Source organism: Populus alba, chromosome 11, assembly GCF_005239225.2.
Source record: "Populus alba chromosome 11, ASM523922v2, whole genome shotgun sequence".
Classification (NCBI taxonomy): domain Eukaryota; kingdom Viridiplantae; phylum Streptophyta; class Magnoliopsida; order Malpighiales; family Salicaceae; genus Populus; species Populus alba.
Genome location: NC_133294.1, coordinates 20,561,662 through 20,585,334, shown reverse-complemented (window position 1 = coordinate 20,585,334; position 23,673 = coordinate 20,561,662). Strand labels below are relative to the sequence as shown.

At 37.0% G+C, this 23,673-nt stretch overlaps 3 protein-coding genes and 1 pseudogene across 4 annotated transcripts; all 4 read left to right on the top strand.

The window, feature by feature from the left end:
- The first annotated feature begins 2,403 nt into the window (after positions 1–2,403).
- LOC118031614 (protein PHOSPHATE-INDUCED 1) lies at positions 2,404–3,644 on the top strand. The gene has a single exon (XM_035036091.2). The coding sequence runs from the start codon at positions 2,519–2,521 to the stop codon at positions 3,476–3,478; it is 960 nt and encodes a 319-aa protein (XP_034891982.1). The 5' UTR covers positions 2,404–2,518; the 3' UTR covers positions 3,479–3,644.
- Positions 3,645–8,219: 4,575 nt separating this feature from the next.
- Positions 8,220–10,630, top strand: LOC118031496 (protein PHOSPHATE-INDUCED 1-like; annotated as a pseudogene).
- Positions 10,631–16,618: 5,988 nt separating this feature from the next.
- Positions 16,619–17,801, top strand: LOC118031613 (protein PHOSPHATE-INDUCED 1). Its single transcript, XM_035036090.2, has one exon. The coding sequence runs from the start codon at positions 16,715–16,717 to the stop codon at positions 17,675–17,677; it is 963 nt and encodes a 320-aa protein (XP_034891981.1). The 5' UTR covers positions 16,619–16,714; the 3' UTR covers positions 17,678–17,801.
- A 1,369-nt stretch (positions 17,802–19,170) lies between these two features.
- Positions 19,171–23,016, top strand: LOC118031612 (uncharacterized). Of its 2 annotated transcripts, XM_035036088.1 has the most exons (3): positions 19,171–20,414; positions 22,506–22,584; positions 22,707–23,016. In XM_035036088.1, the coding sequence occupies exons 1-2, from the start codon at positions 19,186–19,188 to the stop codon at positions 22,525–22,527; spliced, it is 1,251 nt and encodes a 416-aa protein (XP_034891979.1). In that variant the 5' UTR covers positions 19,171–19,185; the 3' UTR covers positions 22,528–22,584; positions 22,707–23,016. The 2 variants fall into 2 exon arrangements, with proteins under 2 accessions (XP_034891979.1, XP_034891980.1); XM_035036089.2 differs by lacking the exon at positions 22,506–22,584.
- Positions 23,017–23,673: the final 657 nt, after the last annotated feature.

Here is a 23,673-nt window from a genome sequence, read left to right as displayed (position 1 = left end):
TAAAAACACTTAAATGATAAAATTTATGATTTTTAGTAATGGGTTGCAATAAATAAGAGAATATACTTTAAATTATAATTAATAACATAAGTGTTCGCTTTTTTTATGATAAATGCTTTGATAATTAAAATATAAATACTTAAAAAATAGAAATTATGAACCTTTTACTTAAATAGTTTTGAAGAATATATATATAGCCCTTGAACATTGTCATGTTGCTTAAATGGAGGGGTTGAAATATTATTTTTTTTCTAATAATATTTATAAATGATAAATATATCTTAGATAATATTAATAAAAAATAAATATCTCTTACACCATATCAACAAGGAATATATATATATATATATATATATATATATATATATATATATATTCTTTATAAAATATTATTATTTGATGAAAATATGATAGGTATTTATAATACTTTTATATACTAAAAATGAAAAAATATATATATATTATTTTTTGACTTTTAACATTTCATAATAAAAATCATAAAAATAAATAAATAAATAAATTCTCATTATCCAACATCGACATGTACCCTTTGCCAAAAAGAAGACAGGTGTTGTGATTCTCTCCTTCCAATATCGATTGATCTCTTCAAGGTGTGTGTCTCCATGAAGGCAAGCCATTTACCACAATATCAACATCCCAAATAGCCTCTTGCAAATTAGTCGCAACCTTCAATGGACAAAGTGGCGTCTCAATTATGTTTAAGCAAAATCCATCTTTCAAACCCTAGGTTGGGATAAGAGCTATTGTTTAATCATCTAGATGATGGTCTAGTGGTCAAAACTTGAGATTAAAAGGTTTGTTTTCTTTATTGTTTCAAGTTCGAACCCTAGGTTGCTTATATAATGGCCACTGGAGTCTTACATAATCGTAAACTTCAGGGCCCGTGGGATTAGTCGAGGTGCGCGCAAGCTGACCTAGACACCCACGTTAATCTAAAAAAAAAAAAAAATCCATCTTTCAAAATATCATCCACGTTTGTGAGTTCGGTCACTTGGCCTGGCCTCAACATACCTCAAATACGCACATCGCCAGATCAACCTCCTTAATACATCCTTCCTAGAATTGATCACTTCAAAGAGATTCTCAGTCGTGGCTCTATCAATAGCTCTTCCAGACCCTCATATGACCTTTTCTCAAAATTAACTATAACTATCCTACAGCAAAGCCGTAAAAACACTTCCCCAAACAAAGCTATAAGAACTTTTCTATTCTTTATTTCACTTTGTATTAATTATATTATAATATTATTTATTACCTGTCAGGAATTGTGAATATATAATTAGTTTAAAAATTTTACTTATAATTTTACTAGTTTATAATCCAAGTTTCTATTGTATTTAAAAAAATATTATTGTGATTGTTATATACATATAATTTTCTTTTTTATATATGCATAATGCACATACATCATATTATTTTGTATCAAAATAATATTTTTTTTATTTTTAATATTAACATATTAAAATAATTTAAAATTATTAAAAAATTAATTTAAAACAGAGATAAAAAAAAAATTAAAATATTTTAAAAAGTAAAAACAAATATACTACTGGAAACTAACTTTAACTTTCATATTGTGAGGAGTAAAAGAAGGTTGGCGTGCATTGCAAACTTTGCTAGCTATGTATGAGCTTGATCCAGCTGGAATGCTGATTCTTTATTAACAAAAAATCACACCCTCTCTTGTTCACGAGCTATGAACCGTTGGAGACCACAGACCATAAAATTGATAGCAGCAAAGCACTCATATCCACAGCCAGAGCGCGTCAACTCACGTGCTCATTCGCCTAGGATACCCGACGGGCATTCGCTGATTGCCAGCTGGAATATAGTCAGCTGATCCCTCCACACTTCCCAATAAGAAAATTAGGGTACACTATATACTCCTTTCCAGAGCTTCCAGCCTGTCACTTTAACACACAACCGTTTCCTTCCATCCTTACCTAGGAGAAAAGTAGAGAGGGGTAATTTGGTCAGTGAATAAAAATGAAAACTGTGCCTAAGCTGTATTCTTTTTTGTCGTGGTTTTAATAGTTGCGCGAGTTACATCATGCTTGGCTCTCACGCTCCACAGTCCGGTTTATGCTATTGGAGCGTGCACGGCAAAGGTTTGTCAAATGAAGGTGGGGATGGCGAGTCTTCTTCCTTCGTTTTGAATTAAGAAACGCGCTTCATTGCACCGTTGAGTCTCTTAGCTTACTGGCCAGTAGCCAGCAAGCAACTCGAAAATGGCAAAACCCATCTCCAACTTTATTGTCTCTTTCTGAGCAATTTCTCTTTACGCGCACTAGTGTGCTTTTTTTTTTTTTTTTTTTTTAAACTTTAATTAAACACAAGTGGAAGAACCCCATTTCCTGGACCTATATAAACACCCTCCTTCTCCAACACAATCCCCACACCAAACAGATCAAACACAAGGATATCTTTGCTTGCTCTTCTAATCCTTATCTAGTAGTCTCCTCCAAAAAGATTTAATTTTTTTTATAAAAAAAAAGACATGGCTTCTTTAAACTTCCAGCTCGCTTTGAAATCGCTCCTTCTAGTCTATCTTTTTCATGTCTCTTTTGCTGCTAGGAAGCTTAATGAGCTAGTGCAAGATCAACCTCAACTCTTGCGATACCACGATGGGGCTCTTCTTTATGGTAAAATCTCAGTCAATCTCATTTGGTATGGCGAGTTCAAGCCATCCCAAAGAGCTATTATCTCTGATTTTGTCACCTCACTGTCAGTTTCACCATCATCGCCCAAAGACAGCCAACCTTCGGTAGCCAAGTGGTGGGAAACCACAGAAAAATACTACCATCTCACTTCAAAGAAAAACACCCTTTCCCTAACTCTAGGCACACAAATTCTCGATGCAAAATACTCGCTTGGAAAGTCACTCACAGAGAAACAGATCGTTGAGTTGGCCTCGAAGGGTGACCAAAAAGATGCTGTAAACATTGTACTCACGTCTTCTGATGTTACAGTTGAAGGGTTTTGCTTAAATAGATGTGGCACTCATGGGTCTGCCTTGGGATCCAAAAGTGGCAACATTAAGGGCAAGAACTACAGGTTTGCTTACATTTGGGTTGGTAACTCAGAGACTCAATGTCCAGGTTACTGTGCCTGGCCATTCCACCAGCCAATCTATGGACCACAAAACCCACCATTGGTTGCACCCAGCAATGATGTGGGTCTAGACGGTATGGTTATCAATTTGGCAAGCCTTTTGGCTGGCACCGCAACAAATCCCTTTGGAAATGGTTACTACCAGGGTCCAAAGGAGGCACCACTAGAGGCTGCATCAGCTTGCCCTGGCGTTTATGGCAAGGGGGCTTATCCTGGCTATGCTGGTAACTTACTGGTCGATTCTAGTACTGGTGCCAGCTACAATGCACATGGCAATAATGGAAGGAAATACCTGCTCCCTGCTTTGTACGATCCTTCAACATCAACTTGTTCTACTTTGGTCTGAAAATGCGAGGGCAGTGAAAGTAGGATCACCAGGGGATCAGTAGAAAATTATGCATACGCTATAAATAGTGTGAGACTTTGTAATTCATTTATTTGTTGAATTTTTTGGCTTGTGCGGATCGATAATAGAAAAGCAAATCACTTAGGTTTGCGTTTTCATTTGAAAAGATTCCTTGTCACCCACCTCTTGCTTTGTTTATGGGCTTTCAGATTTCACGATCGCGCTCCAAATTTTGTAAATGCGGGTGTTCTTTTAGCATCGTTGTGTGGCGTTCCAAATTTCGATATCATCACGCATATTTATTATTATCTGCCCTCCCTCCCATCTTCTTCAATTTGGGTCTGAGAAAATTAATAAACACAACTCATCTTATAAACAAGGGATAGTTTGGTTGCCGCTTTCCAATTCTTCCGGGCTGGCTTTGTAGAGAAGTTGGGGCTGTATGAAAAACGGTCATATGACCCCTTGTTAAATGAATGTAGAGCGATATTTATGCCAATATATTCCCAGACAAAAATGTTATTAAAGCAGGAATTGATGCGATGCCTGCCAATATATTCCCATAACAATTTCCTGCTTGCCAGCCAACCTAGTTAAGGCAACCAAAGCTGGTTAGATGGTAAAGAAAGAGAATAGTGGATCGATATGGTGAATTTAAGGGAGTATATAGTAATCTAGCACACACGTATCCTTGAGAAACTAATAATTTATTTCGTCCGGTTCAAAAATCCCATATCCAATCCGTTGCTTTCAAGTTTGTTTTGCATGTATCATATTATCGATTTATGGTTTCCAAAACTAGTCGGATTAAATCATTTATTAATAGAAAACACGGAAAACATGGAGACTCGTATATAATATTTATTATTCATTTCTTAACCTAAAACAATGACACACATGGTTTTTAATTTCTTTAAACGTTTTTAATTTGAACCCAGGGAAAAAAGATTTTTGCGCCCACGGTTTCTTTTAATCCTAGACACCTCACTGTCCTTTGGGATTAATGTGAATTTTCAGCGCTCGAACTGAAAAATAATATATATATCTGTTGTTTCAAGGAACTATTGTTCAAGCGGAAATGGACATGTAAAATGCATGGAGGACAACAATTAGGATACGATGTGGGGTTTGAAATGACCCGTCCGTCTTTACGCGAGCTATTGCTTTTCCTGGGCAAAAAGTAATTGGACAAGCGCTTCATCGAATCTAACGAACCAAACCATATGCAAACTAAACCACATGTCGTCGTGTTTATCTACCATCACTCCCAGCTGTTCTAATTTTATTAGTGCGCTGTCCTAATTTGTGGCTTTTGGACGCATGCCCGTTGGTCTCGGTGCTAATCATTTTTTTCCACCAATCTCCACTACGGTGACTTTCTTCTTTTTTGTTTTTCTTAACCACTCCCCTCTCTTTTCCTATCCACAATCACATCTACATTATAATCAATCTTAAATGAAACACAACCCTGACATCAGATTTTTTTTTATTATTAATATAGATATTCATACTAGTTTTTATATATTTTAATTAATTTTATATATTTTAAAATTAATAATTATATAAATTTTTAATAATTATTATATTAATAACTACATAACTTAAATTTAAAATTATAAAAGAGTAAACTTATTAATCCCAACTTTTTACTATCAGACCAATTAGTAAATGGTTTGGTTTTTTTTTTTTTTCAACAAGTAATGCATGAAATAGATAGGAGATGCTAAAAATAATCTCTCCTTGACCATTAATATAGCCAATTAGCACAATTAATCAGTTAGGAATTAGATTAGACGCCATTCAAAAATTATCTTATATAAACTCACTGCCATCTTCCCATCATAATCCAATTACATAGATGCATATAATCCAAGAGAAAATGAAACAAAAAAAAAACCACTTAAATAATCTAGTCCTGTTTTGCACCTACCACCACTAACAAGACACTCATTGTTCTCATTCATCTTTTGGTTTAATAATTTACCAACATGATGATGATATATCAGAAGAGGTAGACGCGTAACAACAAGTCCATGGATGACTTTTTGAGACATGCCCTTTATTTTACTATTCCATATTATGTTTTGTTTGAGAATTATAGTTGATAATTTTTTTAAAAGCTTATATATCAATTTTCTGATTTTTTTTATTTTAATATTCAATATTACATCTATTATAAATGAGGTTTTATAATATTTTTTATTTTTTTTATAAATTTAGTTTAATATCGTGACTCGGATCATGGTTTAATAAGTTATCCAGATTGACTTAAGTAATTTTTTATTTTTTTTTCTAATTGATTTTTTTTATTTTATTCTTTAATTTGAATTGGTTGAGAATTGAGCCTCGTAATTTTTTTTTAAATTTGCATTCTAAAGAGTTACTTTGATCTAATGACTCGGGTTGCGGGTTTGACAGGTTAATCTGGGTTGATTCTGATTATTTTTTTTTGTTATAAATGAAAAATGACAAGTTATTTTTAATTTTTTTTCAATTTCACCCTCCAACAACTTTTTTTTTTTTGTCATTTTCTAATTTTATCATTTAGTATTAGGTTGTTTGGGAATTGAGCTTTTTTTTTTTTTCTCAAATTGTTTTCTATGAAGTTAGTGAATTTAGTTTCTATTTCTCTCGATTTTAACCTTCCACATTGAAAATGATGGAAATGAAGTTTCATGATCTTTTTTTATGCAGTTATCCATGTTTCATGATGTAAGTCGTGGGTTTAACAGGTTAACTTATATTGATTTGGATTGATTTTTTATCATTTAACATTGAGTTACTTGAGAACTGGACATCATATATTTTTTAGATTTTCTTTCTATGAATTTATCTTGATCTCATACCCAACTTGCGAGTTTTGTAGGTTAATCTGAGTTTTTTTTGTTTTTGTTAATTGATTTTTTTTTTAATTTAGCTAGTGTAGCCACACTTACAAAATACTACTCATTGGGATATTGTTTTGTGAGTTTTTTTAGTTTTTTTTTCAATATCACCCTTTTAACAATCCAATCTCATTCTTCTTTTGTTTAGTTTTTTTATTTTACCATTCAATATTAAAATTGTTTTTGAAATTGTAATTCATGATTTTTTTCATTTTTTTTTGGAATATACACCGGCCTCGTGTGTTTTTTTCCCCCCCTTGATTTCAACCAACAACATTAGATATGTTGAAAGTGAGGCTTCATGATTTTTATTTTTTGTTGCTTTCTATAAGTTTATCCTAATATCATGATCCAAATCGCGTGTTTAACAAGTTAACTCAAGTTTTCTCAGGTCATTTTTATGTGATGCTTTGTCTAATTAATTTTTTTTTATTTCATCTTTTAATATTAGGTTGGTTAAGAATTGAGTTTCATAATTTTTTTTAATTTTATATATAATTATCATGATTTCATAACTTGGATTGCGAGTTTAGCAAGTTAATATGGTTGACTTTTTATCATTTTTTTATTGATTTTTTTTCAACTTCACCCTCTAACAACCCAATCTTTTTTTATTTAATTTTTTTTAATTTAATCATTCAATATTAGGTTATTTGAGAATTGAAATTTGTAATTTTTTTCAAATTTCTTTTAATGGAGCTATCTTAGTCTCGTGGAATTAGTTTTTTTTTCTTGATTTCAACATCCAATATTGGATCTAAGAATGGTGTTTCGTATTTTTTTTTTGTTTGTATGAAGTTATCATGGTCTCGTGACTCATGTTGTAGGTTTAACTGGATAACACAAGTTGACTTAAGTTGTTTTTATTTTATTTTGTTTATTTATTTATTTTTATTTAATCTTTTAACACTAGATTGATAGGAAATTAAGCGTCATAATTTTTTTTGGTTTTTTTTTCATGAGAAGTCCTGATCTCATGACTCATGTTGCAGGTTTAGCAGGTTAACTCGGAATGACTTAAGTTGTTTTGTTTGTCCCTTTATATATATTTTTTATTTTATCCACATTGAATTAATCAAGAATTGATTTTCATGATTTATTTTATTTTATTTTTTTATAAATTTATTGTAACATCATAATCCAAAGTTGTAAATTTAAGAGTTTAAGAATCGATTAAATATATTATTATTTTTAATATTTATTTTAAATATCATATAATACATTATCAAATCAATATTTTTTTAAATCATCTAATATATATTATACTTTGAATTCATAATTAATCTTTTTACTATAAAACATATTAACAGTAATTGAAAATTTTCACATTAATAAAAGTGACAGTGCAGCGCGGACCGTCTTCTAGTCTAAAAAGCTAAATGCACGTTGGAGGAGGCACTATTCTTCAGCAGAGTTGTTCCCCGATTAACTGGAATACATTTTATCCCTTTCGATCTCCGGTGGCTTGACCTTTTGTCCTATCATCTGGCTGCCAAACTACTGATATTCAGTTGTCTTCTGGCATATTTCAATTCTCTCAACTAGCCATCAATTGCCTTTTTTCAAAACGCTTTCTCGCAGTTCTCTTGGCACTATAGGTGTTTAGGAGTGTGGTTGGTGTTACTTTTTAAAATGTTTTTTACTTATAAAAACATGCTAATAATATTTTTTTTTTATTTTTTTTTAAATTATTTTTAAGATTCAGCACATCAAAATAATTTAAAAAAATAAAAAAAAATTAATTTTAAAAAAAAAATTCAAATTTTTTTAAAAACACTTTTAAAAAGCCTTCTCAAACAGGTCGAATTAATTTAAACACATTTTAGAGATTCGATTTGTATTTATCAAATTGAAAAATGGTTCTTCTGTTTCATTCCGTCCTGTTCTTCTCCTCCAAGCTGCTTTTTTGGTCTCAGCAGCTAGGAAGCTTGCCGAGTCAGACCAAACTGATCAACAACCGCTTCTGTTTCGATACCACAACGGCCCACTTCTTACCGGAAATATCTCAATCAACTTTATGTAAATGGTGGAAAAGGTACCGAGAAATACTACAAAACCATCAAGTCCGAAAAGCCCCCCTCTCCCGTCCTCTCTCTGGGAACACAGTTCTTGGACGAGGGTTATTCCTTGAGCAAATCCCTCTCTAGCAAGCAAATCGTACAATTAGCATTAAGAGGTTGCCAAAGGAACGCAGTCGATGTTATTTTGACAGCATCTGATGTTGCAATTGAGGGTATTTTCTCTGGTAAGTGTGGGTCCTCTTTAAGTGCTCAAAAAATCAATGGCAAAAGCACCAAATTTGCTTACATCTGGGTTGGTAATTCAGAGCCTCTATGCCCAGGTCAATGCGCATGGCCATTCTGCCAACCAATTTATGGGCCACAAAGCCCACGTTTGGTTGCACCAAACAGCGACGTGGGTTTGGACGGTATGATTATAAAAATGGCTACTTCCTGTAAAAATATCAACGGTCCTAATGATGCCAAGTGTCAGAAGATTAACAATTAATATTGTTAGAATGCTGTTAGTATTGTTTGTTAGAAAAGAGAATCTGTTAGCATTATATTGAGTGAACATTCCCCGTATGGTATCTTTCCAATACTGCATATATAAACTGAGGGTGAGTAATGTAAACACTTAAGCAAAAGTAATAGTATAACAGTGCATGAATTTCATCTTCTGCTTCTCTGTATAACAGATTCATTTTATGTTCTTCTTCCTTTCTACCCTATGCTCCTTCTTCATCTCTGTTTCATTTATATATAAATATCACTGTCTATCATGGTATCAGAGCTTCCCACTCCTCCTCAAATAACACACCAACCTTGGAAGGATCCGTAGTTGCACTCATCACAAACTCGCACAAGTGTGCCAGGATGTATATAGGAATTGCAGATTACACATTTTCCATCACACTTCTCACAAAGGCATCCAATAGCAATTCATGGCTACTTCCGGCACATAATCAAATCAGGATGATGCTTGGCCATGACCTCTTCAAGATCTTAGTGTTACTGCGTGCACCTGCTGAAATCAATTTGAGACTCTGTTGCTTCTCTTTCAGCAGAAAGAAAGGGAAACCTGGAGAGACTTCTGCACTCTATGATTTTTATTTTTTTTTACTCTTGTTTCTGATTCTGGCTTCTTTCTCATCTTATTCATGAAATTCTTCTGTGTTCGCTGGTGTGTCTATTATCTGTTTGATATATCGTCAAACTGACACTTCTTCTTCAAATCTTCAACTTTCTGCAAGATTCTTCCTTCTCAATCTTTGATTCTCTTCTTTTCTATCTCCTGCACTCTAAAAATAGCGACTACTTCTCAACTTCAGATTGTTCAACTCTAATAAGAGAATATACACATAAACGTTTTCTTCTTCCTCTACACTGCAGAATTCCTCTCTACTTCTCTTCATCTCTATTCTCTACTTTTCTTCATCTCTATTGCAGTATCTCCCTCTAATTCTATTCACTTCTCTGTTCCTCTCTGTGACGATTCTTGCTAGCTTTTCAAAATATCTCTGCTATCTCCCTTGCTTCCAATCCAGTGTTCCATTCCAGGATGAAACATCTCCAGATCGATTATCATTTTGTTAGGGAACGGGTTATCACAGATGATTTACTGGTCCAACATGTCTCCTCTACTGATATATCCTCACCCAAGGTCTTTCCATTTCTTTGTTTCAGCATCATTGCTCCAATCTCATGCTTGGCTCCTCCCAGCCTGTGATTGAGAGGGCATGTAAAGATATCAACGGTCCTAATGATGCCAAGTGTCAGAAGATTAGCAATTAATATTGTTAGAATGCTGTTAGTATTGTTTGTTAGAAAAGAGAATCTGTTAGCATTATATTGAGTGAACATTCCCCGTATGGTATCTTTCCAATACTGCATATATAAACTGAGGGTGAGTAATGTAAACACTTAAAGCAAAAGTAATAGTATAACAGTGGATGAATTTCATCTTCTGCTTCTCTGTATAACAGATTCATTTTATGTTCTTCTTCCTTTCTACTCTCTGCTCCTTCTTCATCCCTGTTTCATTTATATATAAATATCACTGTCTATCACTTCCAACTTCAAAGGTCCTAAAGAAGCACCACTGGACGCTGCATCAGGCTGTCCTGGGGTTTATGGCAAAGGATCCTATCCAGGTTGTGCTTTTGGTAGAGTCAGCAACTGGTGCTAGCTATAAAGCACATGGTGTCAATGGCAGGAAATACTTGCTTCCTGCTATGTTTGACCCCTCAACATCGACTGGTGCTTAATTGGTGTGATTAAAAGATCGTTTGACGTGATTGCACGTTAGTACAGAAATTATGTAGAACAAATTCTTTAGTTCTGTGTGTGTGTGTATATATTATTGATTACATGTGTCATCAAACGATGAATATATGCAGAAATTTTATTTACTTTGTGTTATAAATTGTTGGGAAATATTTAACCATACTGTAAATAACTATTGTTGAGCACCCAAAATGTAAACACCCAAATGAAAATATATATATTTAGAGAGAGAGAGAGAGAGAGATGATGATGAATACAGTTTTCGCTGCCGATGCAGAAATCGGCAGCGACACAGTTTTCGCTGCCGATTCTGGATTTGGCAGCAGCGCAGTTTCGCTGTCGATGCAGAAATCGGCAGCGACGCAGTTTTCGCTGCCGATGCAGAAATCGGCAGCGACGCAGTTTCCGCTGCCAATTCTGGATTTGGCAGCGACGCGGATTTCGCTGCCGATTCTGAATTTGGCAGCGACGCGGATTTCGCTGCCGATGCAGAAATCGGCAGCGACGCAGTTTTCGCTGCCGATGCAGAATTCGGCAGCGATGCAGTTTTCGCTGCCGATTTCTCAATCAGCAGTGATGCAGAGCTGGGAGGGAGGGGTAAAACTGGTTTTAGATAAACCAAACAAGGATAAGGATACACCTAACCCAACCCCCAAACAACCCATTTCATTTGATGGGTAGTATAAATACAAAGAGGGGAGAGAGAATGACCCATCTTCTTCCCAAACCAGCAGCTGCATGCATTCTTCCCTTCCCTTTTCACAACAGAAACGTGAATCAAACTAGTAGAGATTAACTTGTGAGCTTGTGAGGGAAAGATGAGATCTTGAGAGAGGAGTGGGCAGCTGCATAGAGGAGAGGAAAAAGAGAGCTGGAAAACGTGAGAGGAAGAAGAATGAGGAGAACCAGCAGCTGAAGATAAAAGAATAGTGTCAAACCTTCCTCAAACTTAGTTAAATTAAGGAGGTATGGGTCATGAAACTCCCTTTCCTCTCCCCCTTAAGATCAAAAACGAAAATGAAGAAGAAAAACCCTAAGAAAAATTGATCTAAGACCTAAGCTAGCTATGAGGGAAACTGAAATTAACTAGGAGAACTAGCAAACAGAAGTGAAATAAAGTCAATTTCAGAACATCTAACAATTATGGTAGAAGGCTGGCTTTAACTATGGGGTAGGCCAGCATGCATGTGTGTGTGTGTTCTGCTGAAATTTAATGCTTTCTGTTGGAATTAATGTGTTTTTCTGTGATGGTTGTTGCTGAAATTTAATGTTTTCTGCTGTGATGTTGCTGTTGGAATTAATATGTTATGCTGTGATGATTGTTGCTGAAATTAATGGGTTTTTCTGTGATAATTGTTGCTGAAATTAATGTGTTTTGCTGTGATGTTGTTGCTGAAATTTAATGTGTTCTGCTGTGATGTTGTTGCTGGAATTTTTGTTGAAGAACTATGTGCTGAAATTGATGGTTCCGAATTGTGTGTTGCGCAGCGAAATTCTGTTTCGCTACCGCAACCGAACCTCCTGCAGCGAATCGATATTCACTGCCGATTTGTGTGTTGCGCAGCAAAATTCTGTTTCGCTGCCGCGACTGAACCTCCTGCAGCGAATTGATATTCGCTGCCGAATTGTGTGTTGCACAGCGAAATTCTGTTTCTCTGCCGCGACCGAACCTCCTGCAGTGAATTGATATTCGCTGCCGAATTGTGTGTTGCACAGCGAAATTCTGTTTCGCTGCCGCGACCGAACCTCCTGCAGTGAATTGATATTCGCTGCCGAATTGTGTGTTGCACAGCGAAATTCTGTTTCGCTGCCGCGACCGAACCTCCTGCAGTGAATTGATATTCGCTGCCGAATTGTGTGTTGCGCAGTGAAATTCTGTTTCGCTGCCGAAACCGAACCTCCTGCAGCGAATTGATATTCCCTGCCGAATTGTGTGTTGCGCAGCGAAATTCTGTTTCGCTGCCGCAACCGAACCTTCTACAGCGAATCGATATTCGCTGCCGATTTGTGTCTTGCGCAGCGAAATTCTGTTTCGCTGCCGCAACCGAACCTCCTGCAGCGAATCGATATTCGCTGCCGATTTGTGTATTGCGCAGCGAAATTCTGTTTCGCTGCCGCAACTGAACCTCCTACAACGAAATTCTGTTTCGCTGCCGAAACCGAACCTCCTGCAGCGAATTGATAATCGCTGCCAAATTGTGTGTTGCGCAGCGAAATTCTGTTTCGCTGCCGCAACCGAACCTCCTGCAGCGAATCGATATTCGCTGCCGATTTGTGTCTTGCGCAGCGAAATTCTGTTTCGCTGCCGCAACTGAACCTCTTGCAGCGAAATTCTGTTTCGCTGCCGAAACCGAACCTCCTGCAGCGAATCGATATTCGCTGCCGATTTGTGTATTGTGCAGCGAAACTCTGTTTCGCTGCCGCGACTGAACCTCCTGCAGCGAATTGATATTCACTGCCGAATAGTGTGTTGCGCAGCGAAATTCTGTTTCGCTGCCGAAATCGAACCTCCTGCAGCGAATCGATATTTGTTGCTGATTTGTGTGTTGCGCAGCGAAATTCTGTTTCGCTTCCGCAACTGAACCTCCTGCAGCGAAATTCTATTTCGCTGCCGAAACCGAACCTCCTGCAGCGAATCAATATTCGCTGCCGATTTGTGTATTGTGCAGCGAAACTCTGTTTCGCTACCGCGACTGAACCTCCTGCAGCGAATTGATATTCGCTGCCGAATAGTGTGTTGCGCAGCGAAATTCTGTTTCGCTGCCGAAACCGAACCTCCTGCAGCGAATCGATATTTGCTGCCGATTTGTGTGTTGCGCAGCGAAATTCTGTTTCGCTGCCGCAACTGAACCTCCTGCAGTGAAATTCTGTTTCGCTGCCGAAACCGAACCTCCTGCAGCGAATCGATATTCGCTGCCGATTTGTGTATTGTGCAGCAAAATTCTGTTTCGCTGCGGCGACTGAACCTCCTGCAGCGAATTGATATTCGCTGCCGCATTGTGTGTTGTGCAGCGAATTGATATTCGTTGCCGCATTGTGTGTTGTGCAGCGAAATTCTGTTTCGCTGCCGAAACTGAACTTCCTGCAGCGAATTGATATTCGCTGCCGAGTTGTGCGTTGTGCAGCGAAACTGTGGCACCAACAGCGATGCAGTTTTCGCTGCCGAACGGGCTGCCAGAAGCGAAACAGTTGTCGCTGCCGAACTGGCAGCCTGCAGCGAACCAGTTCTCGCTGCCGAATTGGGCAGCCCGCAGCGAACCAGTTCTCGCTGCTGATTCCTACTCTAAGCCTCCTAGGCAGGAATGATTTAAATGCTAGTAACAATTTCATGATATGATGGTGTAAAATATGGAACACTTGAATATGAACTCTTGAAATAAGTGTGATGATGAATATGATTAAAAAATAAAATAAATACAACTGTGCTGATTTGTGACCATTGATGTCTTAGGTGGTGCGGTCGGGATTGGACCATCATCAAGACAGGAACGACCCACAGGTGGAGCAGGTAGGTGACTTGCACCTTCTTTTTTCTTACGTTGAATCTTGAAATATTTTAACTTGAGTACTATCATATTGTTAGAAATGATATTAGATTGTTGAACGCTTAAATGTTGATTAAAGATTGATTAGCTTCGGCTAATGGCATCCGAATGGATGGCCGGGACAAAAGAGTGATTAGCTTTGGCTAATGGCATCCAAACAGATGGCCGGGATGAAAGATTGATTAGCTTCGGCTAATGGCATCCAAACGGATGGCCGGGACAAAGAATGATTAGCTTGAGCTAATGGCGTCCGAATGGATGGCCGGGATGAAGGATTGATTAGCTTCGGCTAATGGCATCCAAACGGATGGCCGGGACAAAGAATGATTAGCTTTGGCTAATGGCGTCCGAATGGATGGCCGGGATGAAGGACTGATTAGCTTCAGCTAATGGCATCCAAATGGATGGATGGCCGGGATAAAAGAGGGACTCCGCTGCCGATGCAGAAATCGGCAGCGACGCAGTTTCTGCTGCCGATTCTGGATCGGCAGCGACACTGTATTCACTGCCGATACAGAAATCGGCAGCGACCCAGTTTTCGTTGCCGATACAGAAATCGGCAGCGACCCAGTTTTCGTTGCCGATACAGAAATCGGCAGCAACGCAGATTGCGCTGCCGATTCTGGATCGGCAGCGACGCAGATTCCGCTGCCAATACAGAAATTGGCAGCGACGCAGATTGCGCTGCCGATTCTGGATCGGCAGCGACACAGTTTTCGCTGCCGATTCCTTGATCGGCAGCCATGCAGTTTCTGCTGCCGATTTTGGGATCGACAGCGACGCAACTTTCATCATGGAATCCGGATGGATGGCCGACACAAATGAATGACTAGTTTTGGCGAATGGCATCCGAAAACTTGTGTATCTATATGTACTACTTGTTGTTATAGCAAATACATGAATAAATTATAATTGTTAATGCTTTACATAATTGCCAAACCGTTAGTTATCATCCTTATTATTATTAAGTGTTTGCATTCTCTTAAATGTTTGTACTGCTGCAGGGACTTCACACCAACGAGATGCCTAGGAAACCCGATACACGGGAACCTACTTTTGCAAGGAATTATGTAGATGTATTTTAAATCACAATGTATTTTGTAGGGATCAATGTACTGAATGTATAACTTTTATTAGATTCTTTTTGTTAAAATTGTGATGACTATTAGTAGGTTAAGACTGCAAACTCATGTCTATGTATATATTTTTAATACGAACTTCAAATCAAGCAACCTTAATATTACGTGTTTGTGTAAGTTTCACTTTGAAATGAAATGTTGATTGTATGGATTGTATTTTGATGATGTGAGGATTTAGATCCATTGATTGCCGGCACCATGTGGATTGAATGCATATATATAAAAAAAAAAAAAAATTTACTGTGTTTTGGGCTTGTAAAGCCGGGTTGTTACACAAAAAATCTCACTTTGGTTACATTATTAACAACTTACAGAATTAAAATATTAGCACGAGCATTATATTTATTAGAAAATTATTAGAATTACCACAGAGTTTCTAGTGTCTAGGAATCAAGGATATTGTTTTGAATTCTCGATAAAAAGCACGCTATAAAATCTCTCCAAATTATACAAGAAAAAACAAGAGATTACTTCCTCTCTTTTTTCATCCCATAATATAATTGGATTGGGCTCGCCTTGGACGTTAATTTTTTATCCAAGCAATTGATAAAACTCTGGGTGATCATTAAAATTCAAGAGGTTATGTTGAAAACTAATACAACATCAAATCAACCGTGTGTCAAAAGTTTTCATCGGGACCTTATATTTAGACAACAACAAAAAAATAACCGAGAGATACAAAAATTTAAATATTTCTCTCGACGATGCAATTCAATACCTGATATTTGCAAAAAAACAAAAGGAAAAAACTGATCAATACTTGTTAATTTTTTTAAAAATTAAGTCCTCATTGCTTTAATTCTTTCAATTCAATTCAATTTAATTTATCTTTTTAAAATTAAAAATCATCCGAGAGTTGGTTTTTTTGTCCTACACCGCCACAAGTAGCTGAAACAAAGTTAAACTAAACAAATAATCAATTACAGTTTCAAATTAATCAAATGCAAAAGAACCAAATAACAAAAAAGCGAAAAAAAAAATTGTGCTAATGAGCCGTGCATTTCCTCACAGAGCAGAGTAAAAGGCTGGTGCCTTTTAGTTTATTAGCAAGCATGCCTTCTGGTCTTTATTCCTCTTAGCTGGCCAAGAACTGTAATCGTGTAACGTTAACGATTGACTCTGTTGAGAACGATAGTAGCCGCGCGCACATTTGACTATCAAAGGAACAACACGCTATTTATCTGTCATGACGCCACTCACAGCTTCCAATCCGCACCCTCTCCGCGTAGCTTCCCTCCCCAAAATTTCATCACTTCTTGAGACTATATATACCCATCTCCTCTTTGATTTCTCTCCACTCCAATCTTTACAAAAATTCTATAGATTCTCTCTCCCATCAACTGCTTTTTGGCTTTGTTTACTTGAAATTATCAATTTAATCATGGTCTTTTTTGTTTCCTCGCGTTTTGTTCTTCCAGTACTTCTGCTATTTATCTCTATTAATCGGTTCAGTTCAGCAGCAAGGAGACTCTCCGTGTCAGATCAAACCCAAGAACCTTTTTTGTTTCAATACCACAACGGCCCTCTCCTTACCGGTCAAATTTCCGTCAACCTGATCTGGTATGGCAAGTTCAGGCCATCTCAGCGTGCCATTATCTCAGATTTTATTGACTCTCTGTCTTCTAGAAAACTCATAACAGCACAACCCTCTGTTGCCACGTGGTGGAAAGCTACAGAGAAATATTTCAACCTTGTGAAACCGAAGAAAACCTCTCCTCCTCTTCTCTCACTAGGAACACAAATCCTAGACGAGAAGTATTCGTTGGGGAAATCGCTCTCTGGCAAGCAAATTGTGCAGTTAGCATCAAAAGGCGGCCAAAAGGATGCGATTAACGTTGTTCTGACATCATCCGATGTTGCTGTTGAAGGGTTTTGCTCTAGCAAATGCGGTCTTCATGGGTCTTCTTTAAGCGCTAAAAGAATCAATCGCAAGATATCTAAATTTGCTTACATTTGGGTTGGCAACTCTGAGACTCAATGCCCCGGTCAATGTGCGTGGCCATTGCACCAGCCAATTTATGGGCCGCAGAACCCTCCATTGGTTGCACCCAACAACGATGTGGGTCTTGACGGGATGGTAATCAATTTGGCTAGTCTTTTGGCTGGGACTGCAACAAACCCATTTGGAAATGGCTATTTTCAGGGTCCAAAGGAGGCTCCTCTTGAGGCTGCATCTACTTGTCCTGGGGTTTATGGCAAGGGTGCCTATCCTGGTTATGCCGGGGATTTGTTAGTGGACTCCACAACTGGTGCTAGCTATAATGCTCACGGTGTTAACGGAAGGAAATACTTGCTTCCTGCTTTATTTGATCCTTCAACTTCAACTTGTTCCACTCTACCGTGAGATGCGTGAGCACTTTATGAGAGAAATCATATAGACAGTAGAACTGTAAGTAAGAGAGATTGTTCTTTGATTTAATCATTATTTTATTCAATTATAATAAAAATTTAAGCACAATTGAATGTTACCCCCCTCTCAATTTGTATACAACGATAATCCACTACTACTTCTAGTTGAATGTTATTGATCAGGTAATCAAAAGGATTTTCATGACAAGGATTTTCAAGAGGTCTTCTTTCATCCCTCTCAAATTCCAACATTAGATTGATTTTACTCTTCAATTATTTTCTTATAATCTTGCTAACTTAAGCATGGTAACTTACTCTTTAATAAGTTCGATTTACCAAAGATTACTGATTTCCAAGTACATAATTAGAGAAAGCAAAGTAATTAAAATGTTAAAACTTGTAATACGTGATCAGTGGGAAGACTCTAGAGAATGAAGGCTCCAAAAGGAAGGAGCCAGCAATATCTTACCAGGAACGCTAGCATTAACTCTTTGGATCAGATCAAGACTCAAAAGTCAGACTAGAGAATTTTTTTTTAAAAATAAAAAAATATAAAGAGAGACCCATCCTTAATATCATGCAAAAACAAAACCACACTTGATGTATACACCAATCTAAAAAAAATTAGAATGGTTAGATAAAAAAAATCATTCTCCAATTTTGAAAATAAAGTCATCAACTTTATTGATAAGCTAGACACAATCTTAATTTTCATATAGTTAAATAATGAAGAAATAAAAACAAAACAAAAAACCTTTCAACAGAGTTGAACTTTAAATCATAATTTTGATCTAGCTTGATGACCTAGCTTAAACCTAGGGCTACAAGCTGGATGTGTTAATCAGTTTAACCCGTGTCAATTAAAATAACATTGTTTTAATATTAATTTTTTAAAAACAAATAAAAACTTAAGCTAAGTTTTGATTAGATCAATTAAGTCAAATTCAAATAATTTTCTGACAGCATTTTTGAATCCTAAATCAATCTACTAGGATACAATTAAGTTTAATAACTTTGTTAAAGTTTAAACACCCAATTCTAAAATTGCAACACAAAGGATATAATAAGAAAAGAATATTGTCACAATTCATTTAAAATCTAATTTTTTTTATTACATTATAATTATAAAAACACAAAGAAGTTGTTTTAATGATTAAAAAAGTATGTTTCATTTAATTTAAAATATTAGAGTTAACATTAAAAAATAAATTTATTTAGATATATTGAATAATGTGAAAGGCGTGCCTTGATAATATTTTGAGGATGAAATTTAGGTTTGTTGCTGAACAAGTTGGTTTCAAAATACCCTGCACTCTTGATAAAAACAAAAAAGCACTCAATTCTTCGTGGGCCAGTGATGATGGGTTTCTCTTAAGAGCCCATGTAAGTGGGCCACCTAAAATTATGTTCTTTGAACTCACTGAAAGTTTAGCTCAGGAAAGGCCCAATCATGTAGCTCCAGAACTCTTTCATCTCCGCGCGAGAAGCCTCCAATTGAACTGCATGCATCAACTTTTTCTTTCCTTCCTCCCAGCAGTCCCAGACTCCCTCCATTCCTGTATCAAAATGGAAAAACCCCAAGACCACAACGACCAGGAGCCTTCAAAATCCCCCACAACTCCAGCATCACCTACATGCGCCTCCTCAACCAGCGTTAAATGCACCGGCTCAACCTCCTTCCATCCACCACCCACGCAATCCCCTTGGTCAGAAATTTCCCCTCCTTCAACCTACCGCCCTATCCGTTCTCCGGCCATAAATCCGCCACCAAACAAAAATTCCCAAGCCATAATGCTCGCTCCAGTCCCGCAATCCCAAAAGGTGTTCACCATTTCCCTTCCTCACCCCTTCCAATCCCCCTCCAAAAAAATCCACTCCCCTGACGACATTCGCCAGTTCATCAACTCCGATTCCTCTAAGAACTTCCTTGGCTTCATCGTCTCTCTCTCAGAATCTATACGGTCCCACAAAACCTCCGATTCCTTTCACGAATCCACAACTCTGAAAAAGATTGTGTCTATTATCGAAACCCTAATTCAGTGGACTGAAGAAATCCCTCCAGCTCAACAATCTTCTCGATACGGTAACATCTCTTACCGCACCTGGCATAACCGTTTGGTAGAAAATAGCGAGAGTTTAATGCTTCAGATTTTGCCCGAACTTTTAAAATCTTCAATGGTGGAGATCGTTCCTTATTTTACCGATAGTTTTGGTAATTCGAGCCGGATTGATTACGGTACTGGACATGAAACTAATTTCGCCGCATGGTTGTATTGTTTGGCTAGGATGGGGGTTATAGAGGAAGTTGATTATCAAGCTCTAGTTTCTAGAGTTTTTGTTAATTATATTGAATTAATGAGGAAGTTGCAATTGGTTTATAATCTGGAGCCTGCGGGTTCGCACGGTGTTTGGGGGCTTGATGATTATCATTTCTTGCCGTTTATATTTGGATCATCACAGTTGATTAATCATAAGTTTATGAAGCCCAAGTCTATTCATAACGAGGATATTTTGGAGAACTTTTCGAATGAGTATATGTATCTTTCATGCATTGTGTTCATTAAGAAGGTGAAGAAGGGGTTGTTTGCTGAGCACTCGCCTTTGTTGGATGATATCAGCGGAGTGCCTAATTGGAACAAGGTGAATAGCGGGTTGCTTAAGATGTATAGAGCAGAAGTGTTGGAGAAAGTGCCTATTATGCAGCATTTCCTGTTTGGGTCGCTTATTCAATGGTATGGGTTTTTATTTCTCTTCCATGACTAATTGGTGCATTGGTTATTCCATTCTAGTTTGTGCGAATTAGGAGTTTATATAATGCAGTGCCATTAAATTTATTAGTGGAGATGAAAATGGATATTGTCATGAAGAATAGATATAGAGTACAGTGCATTTTTAGCTTGGCACGAGTTGAGTTTATAATTGGCTATCTTACATGCATGGTGACTATTTCACAGGTTGCAACTGCAAGATTGATAGCTCTGTCTTTAATATATAGTTTTTATTTTCTTAGAATACTAGTTGATTTACTTGGAAGTAGTTTGTAGCCTTTGCTTTACGATTCTGATTCTTATTCACTATGATTTTACATGCTGTGCGAATTGTTACTTTTCTTAGCAGAATGTTTGTATCAATGTATAGAGGAGGTTGATTGCTTCAATGAAGGTTTTTATCAATATCATATGAATTGAATAAGCTGTCTGCATGAAGTCTAACTGTCCATATCCAATTAAACCATCCAGCTCATGAGTCTTAAAGGGCAAGCAGCAGTTGCCACTGCCTTAGCATGATTTCTACACAGATCTCTAGTCGGAACTCTATTGCCTTGCCTAATGTTTGCTTCTTCAAGAATTTCTTATACTTTTCTCAAGTTCAGAAGGTCTACTTTGTTATTGTTATATTTTCCCTCCATCCTTCGGTCAATGTTTCTGGGGCAAGCTATTGGGAAACGATTTCTAGCATATTGTGTCCAAGTTTAGGGAGTTGCGTTGAAAGTTTGTGATATTCTGGTTGATGGTTCTAAAAGTTTTCCATTTCATGTGAGGAAAACAATTTTTTGAAATAAAAAATTTTGTTGAGCAGTAAGATACCCCTTGAATGAAGATACAATTGAAGTCATCAATTATAAACCTGTTTTTAGTCTGTCAAATTGTCTAGCTATTGCATTCATGTCGGGACCCAGGATCTCTTAAATGCTAGGTGCTATAGCTAAGTTGCCTTATTATTAAGTGCCCTTGCATTTGATTGCCATAGCGTTGTTTGATATTTTCCACCTGGAATGTCTTTAGAATTTTTCCTGATTTATGGATTCCAATTCACTTCTTGACTGTGAGAACTTGCGTGGAGGATACTGGCTTCCTTTATGTTCCAGTGGATCAGTCTAATTTCATCAGCATCATTGTGGGGCAATAAAGAGCCAATTTTGGTTGATATCCTCTTCACTTAATATAGAAGCTCCCAGCACCAGCTATTGGCAAGCATGGACATTAGTTGCTTGGAATCTAGAACCTCACAGTAAATGGTGCTAGAACTTTCATGGTTTGTTAGCTCATTCATGGCATGTTCAGCATGGTCCTTTTCATTCAAGATGGTGTCAAAATATACTTCTTCCCTATCTTTTCCCCCTTTTGGCTCCTTTGTTGGCTTGGATGATTAAAAGTTCTGATACCTAGCTTTTTCACCATTCTCTAAATATTTCCTCCTACATTCAGTGTATGCTTTGTTCAAAATTGGTAAAATGACTTCAACTTGTCAAGCTGAAAATTACTTATCCTTGCATCTTGCAGCTCTATAAACTTCACTTGAAGTAAACTGATATGTAATGTAACACAAGGCAGACCATGTTGCCTGGCTGAAATTTCTTCCATTAGTTGATGTTAGTATTGATAAAAAAAAAAAAAAACAGTTGAACTTTAGTAGGTTAGTTCATGAAGAATCAAATACATCATTGATTGGGATTTTGATTTGTCTAGTGACCACTTTTGTTTTTTTATAATTTAGTTGATATAAGCGTACTGACTCGGGCTAGACAAAACACTATGTACAACTTTCTGCCAATTATTGCCAAGTTCATTGCGGGATCTCCATTTTATTCTTACAGTTTCATTAAATTGATTTCCATAAAGATATTACCTTATTCTTGGAGATTGCTGACTTACGTATTGGTTCAATGGTGTTGATTAGTTCACCTAATAATGTACCAATGTTACTCAAAACTTGGAAATCAGAATCCATTTGGGTTTTTATTTTTTATTTTATTTTACCACATAGATACGTGCTTGTATGTTATTGATTTCTTAATGATTAAAACAGTTCTTTTTTTTTAGGTCATTGCACCGCCAACTGTGACTTGGAAAGTATTTATGTAGTCTTTAATTGCCTCGCTTATTAGAGAAATTTTGAATGGTATATGTTACTGTAGCTGGTTTGTGATCTGTAATTTTAGCTTACTCTTTCAAAAGAAAGCCTACTGTTGTTTATATATATATATATATTAATTAGTTTTTTTTCCTTCCTTTTTCTTCCAGGGAGTAGTGCGTTTATCAGCTCTATAAGAAGGTATGCTATGGAACCAAGAGGGTGAAATCTCCACGGGGTTTCACTGTGATTCGCTACAGTAGACAGTTTAACAGAGTGGAAATATGATAGTACTGTGAACTCATTACGCCATTCCTCTCTCTGTTTTTCTTTTCTTCCTATTTTCGTCCTAAAATGACCATGCAGATGATGCGTTGTGAGATAATTATCTACCCGTTTGTTTTACTAACATATGTGATGGTGGTTCAAATAGTTGTCTGTCGAATGGTTGAGGGATGAAAGTTCAGTTTATATCTATAAGTGTAGAGCAAATGGCATGCAGGGATTAATATGTTTCCTCCATTGTTTGATCGGGCTGATGTGGTAGTCATGATGAGTGTTATACCAAATGTCGAGCTTGAATTTCCAGAGCCATTATACGAAAACGATCTATTTAAATGAGGGGCTGTTTGTAAATAATCCCTGATTTATTTTCGCTTGAGCAATTAAAATCGAGGACTTGGCTCTTCGTGTAAATGTACATCGATAGCTTATTTATCACTTGGTTTGGATGGTTAACCCCTTGATTCCGGAGGCACGATGGACGAGGGGGTTGATTGTGCCGTCGCAGGGAAACAGAACTGCATGGCCGGAGGAAAGAACCCCGAGCTCTTGGCCCATAGGCCACAGGTAATAAAAAGGCTCTCCTTACTGCTGCCTATACAAGTCAAGTCAAAGGACACTGCCCAACTGCCACCTTTATCACCCTCCATCTGGAAAGCACTTGCTGACTTGCTCTCTATCCGCGTCCTACACAACTTGAACGGAAACGACCTCTTTTGGGTACGAGGGAGCAATGAATGGAAAGATTCTTGCTTCTATGTTGAAATTAAAACCTATGGTATGGTCTTTCTCTATTTTTTTTACCTCATCTTTTTTCTAAACGCCTTTTTACAACTCCTCCGCCTCACGTTCCGA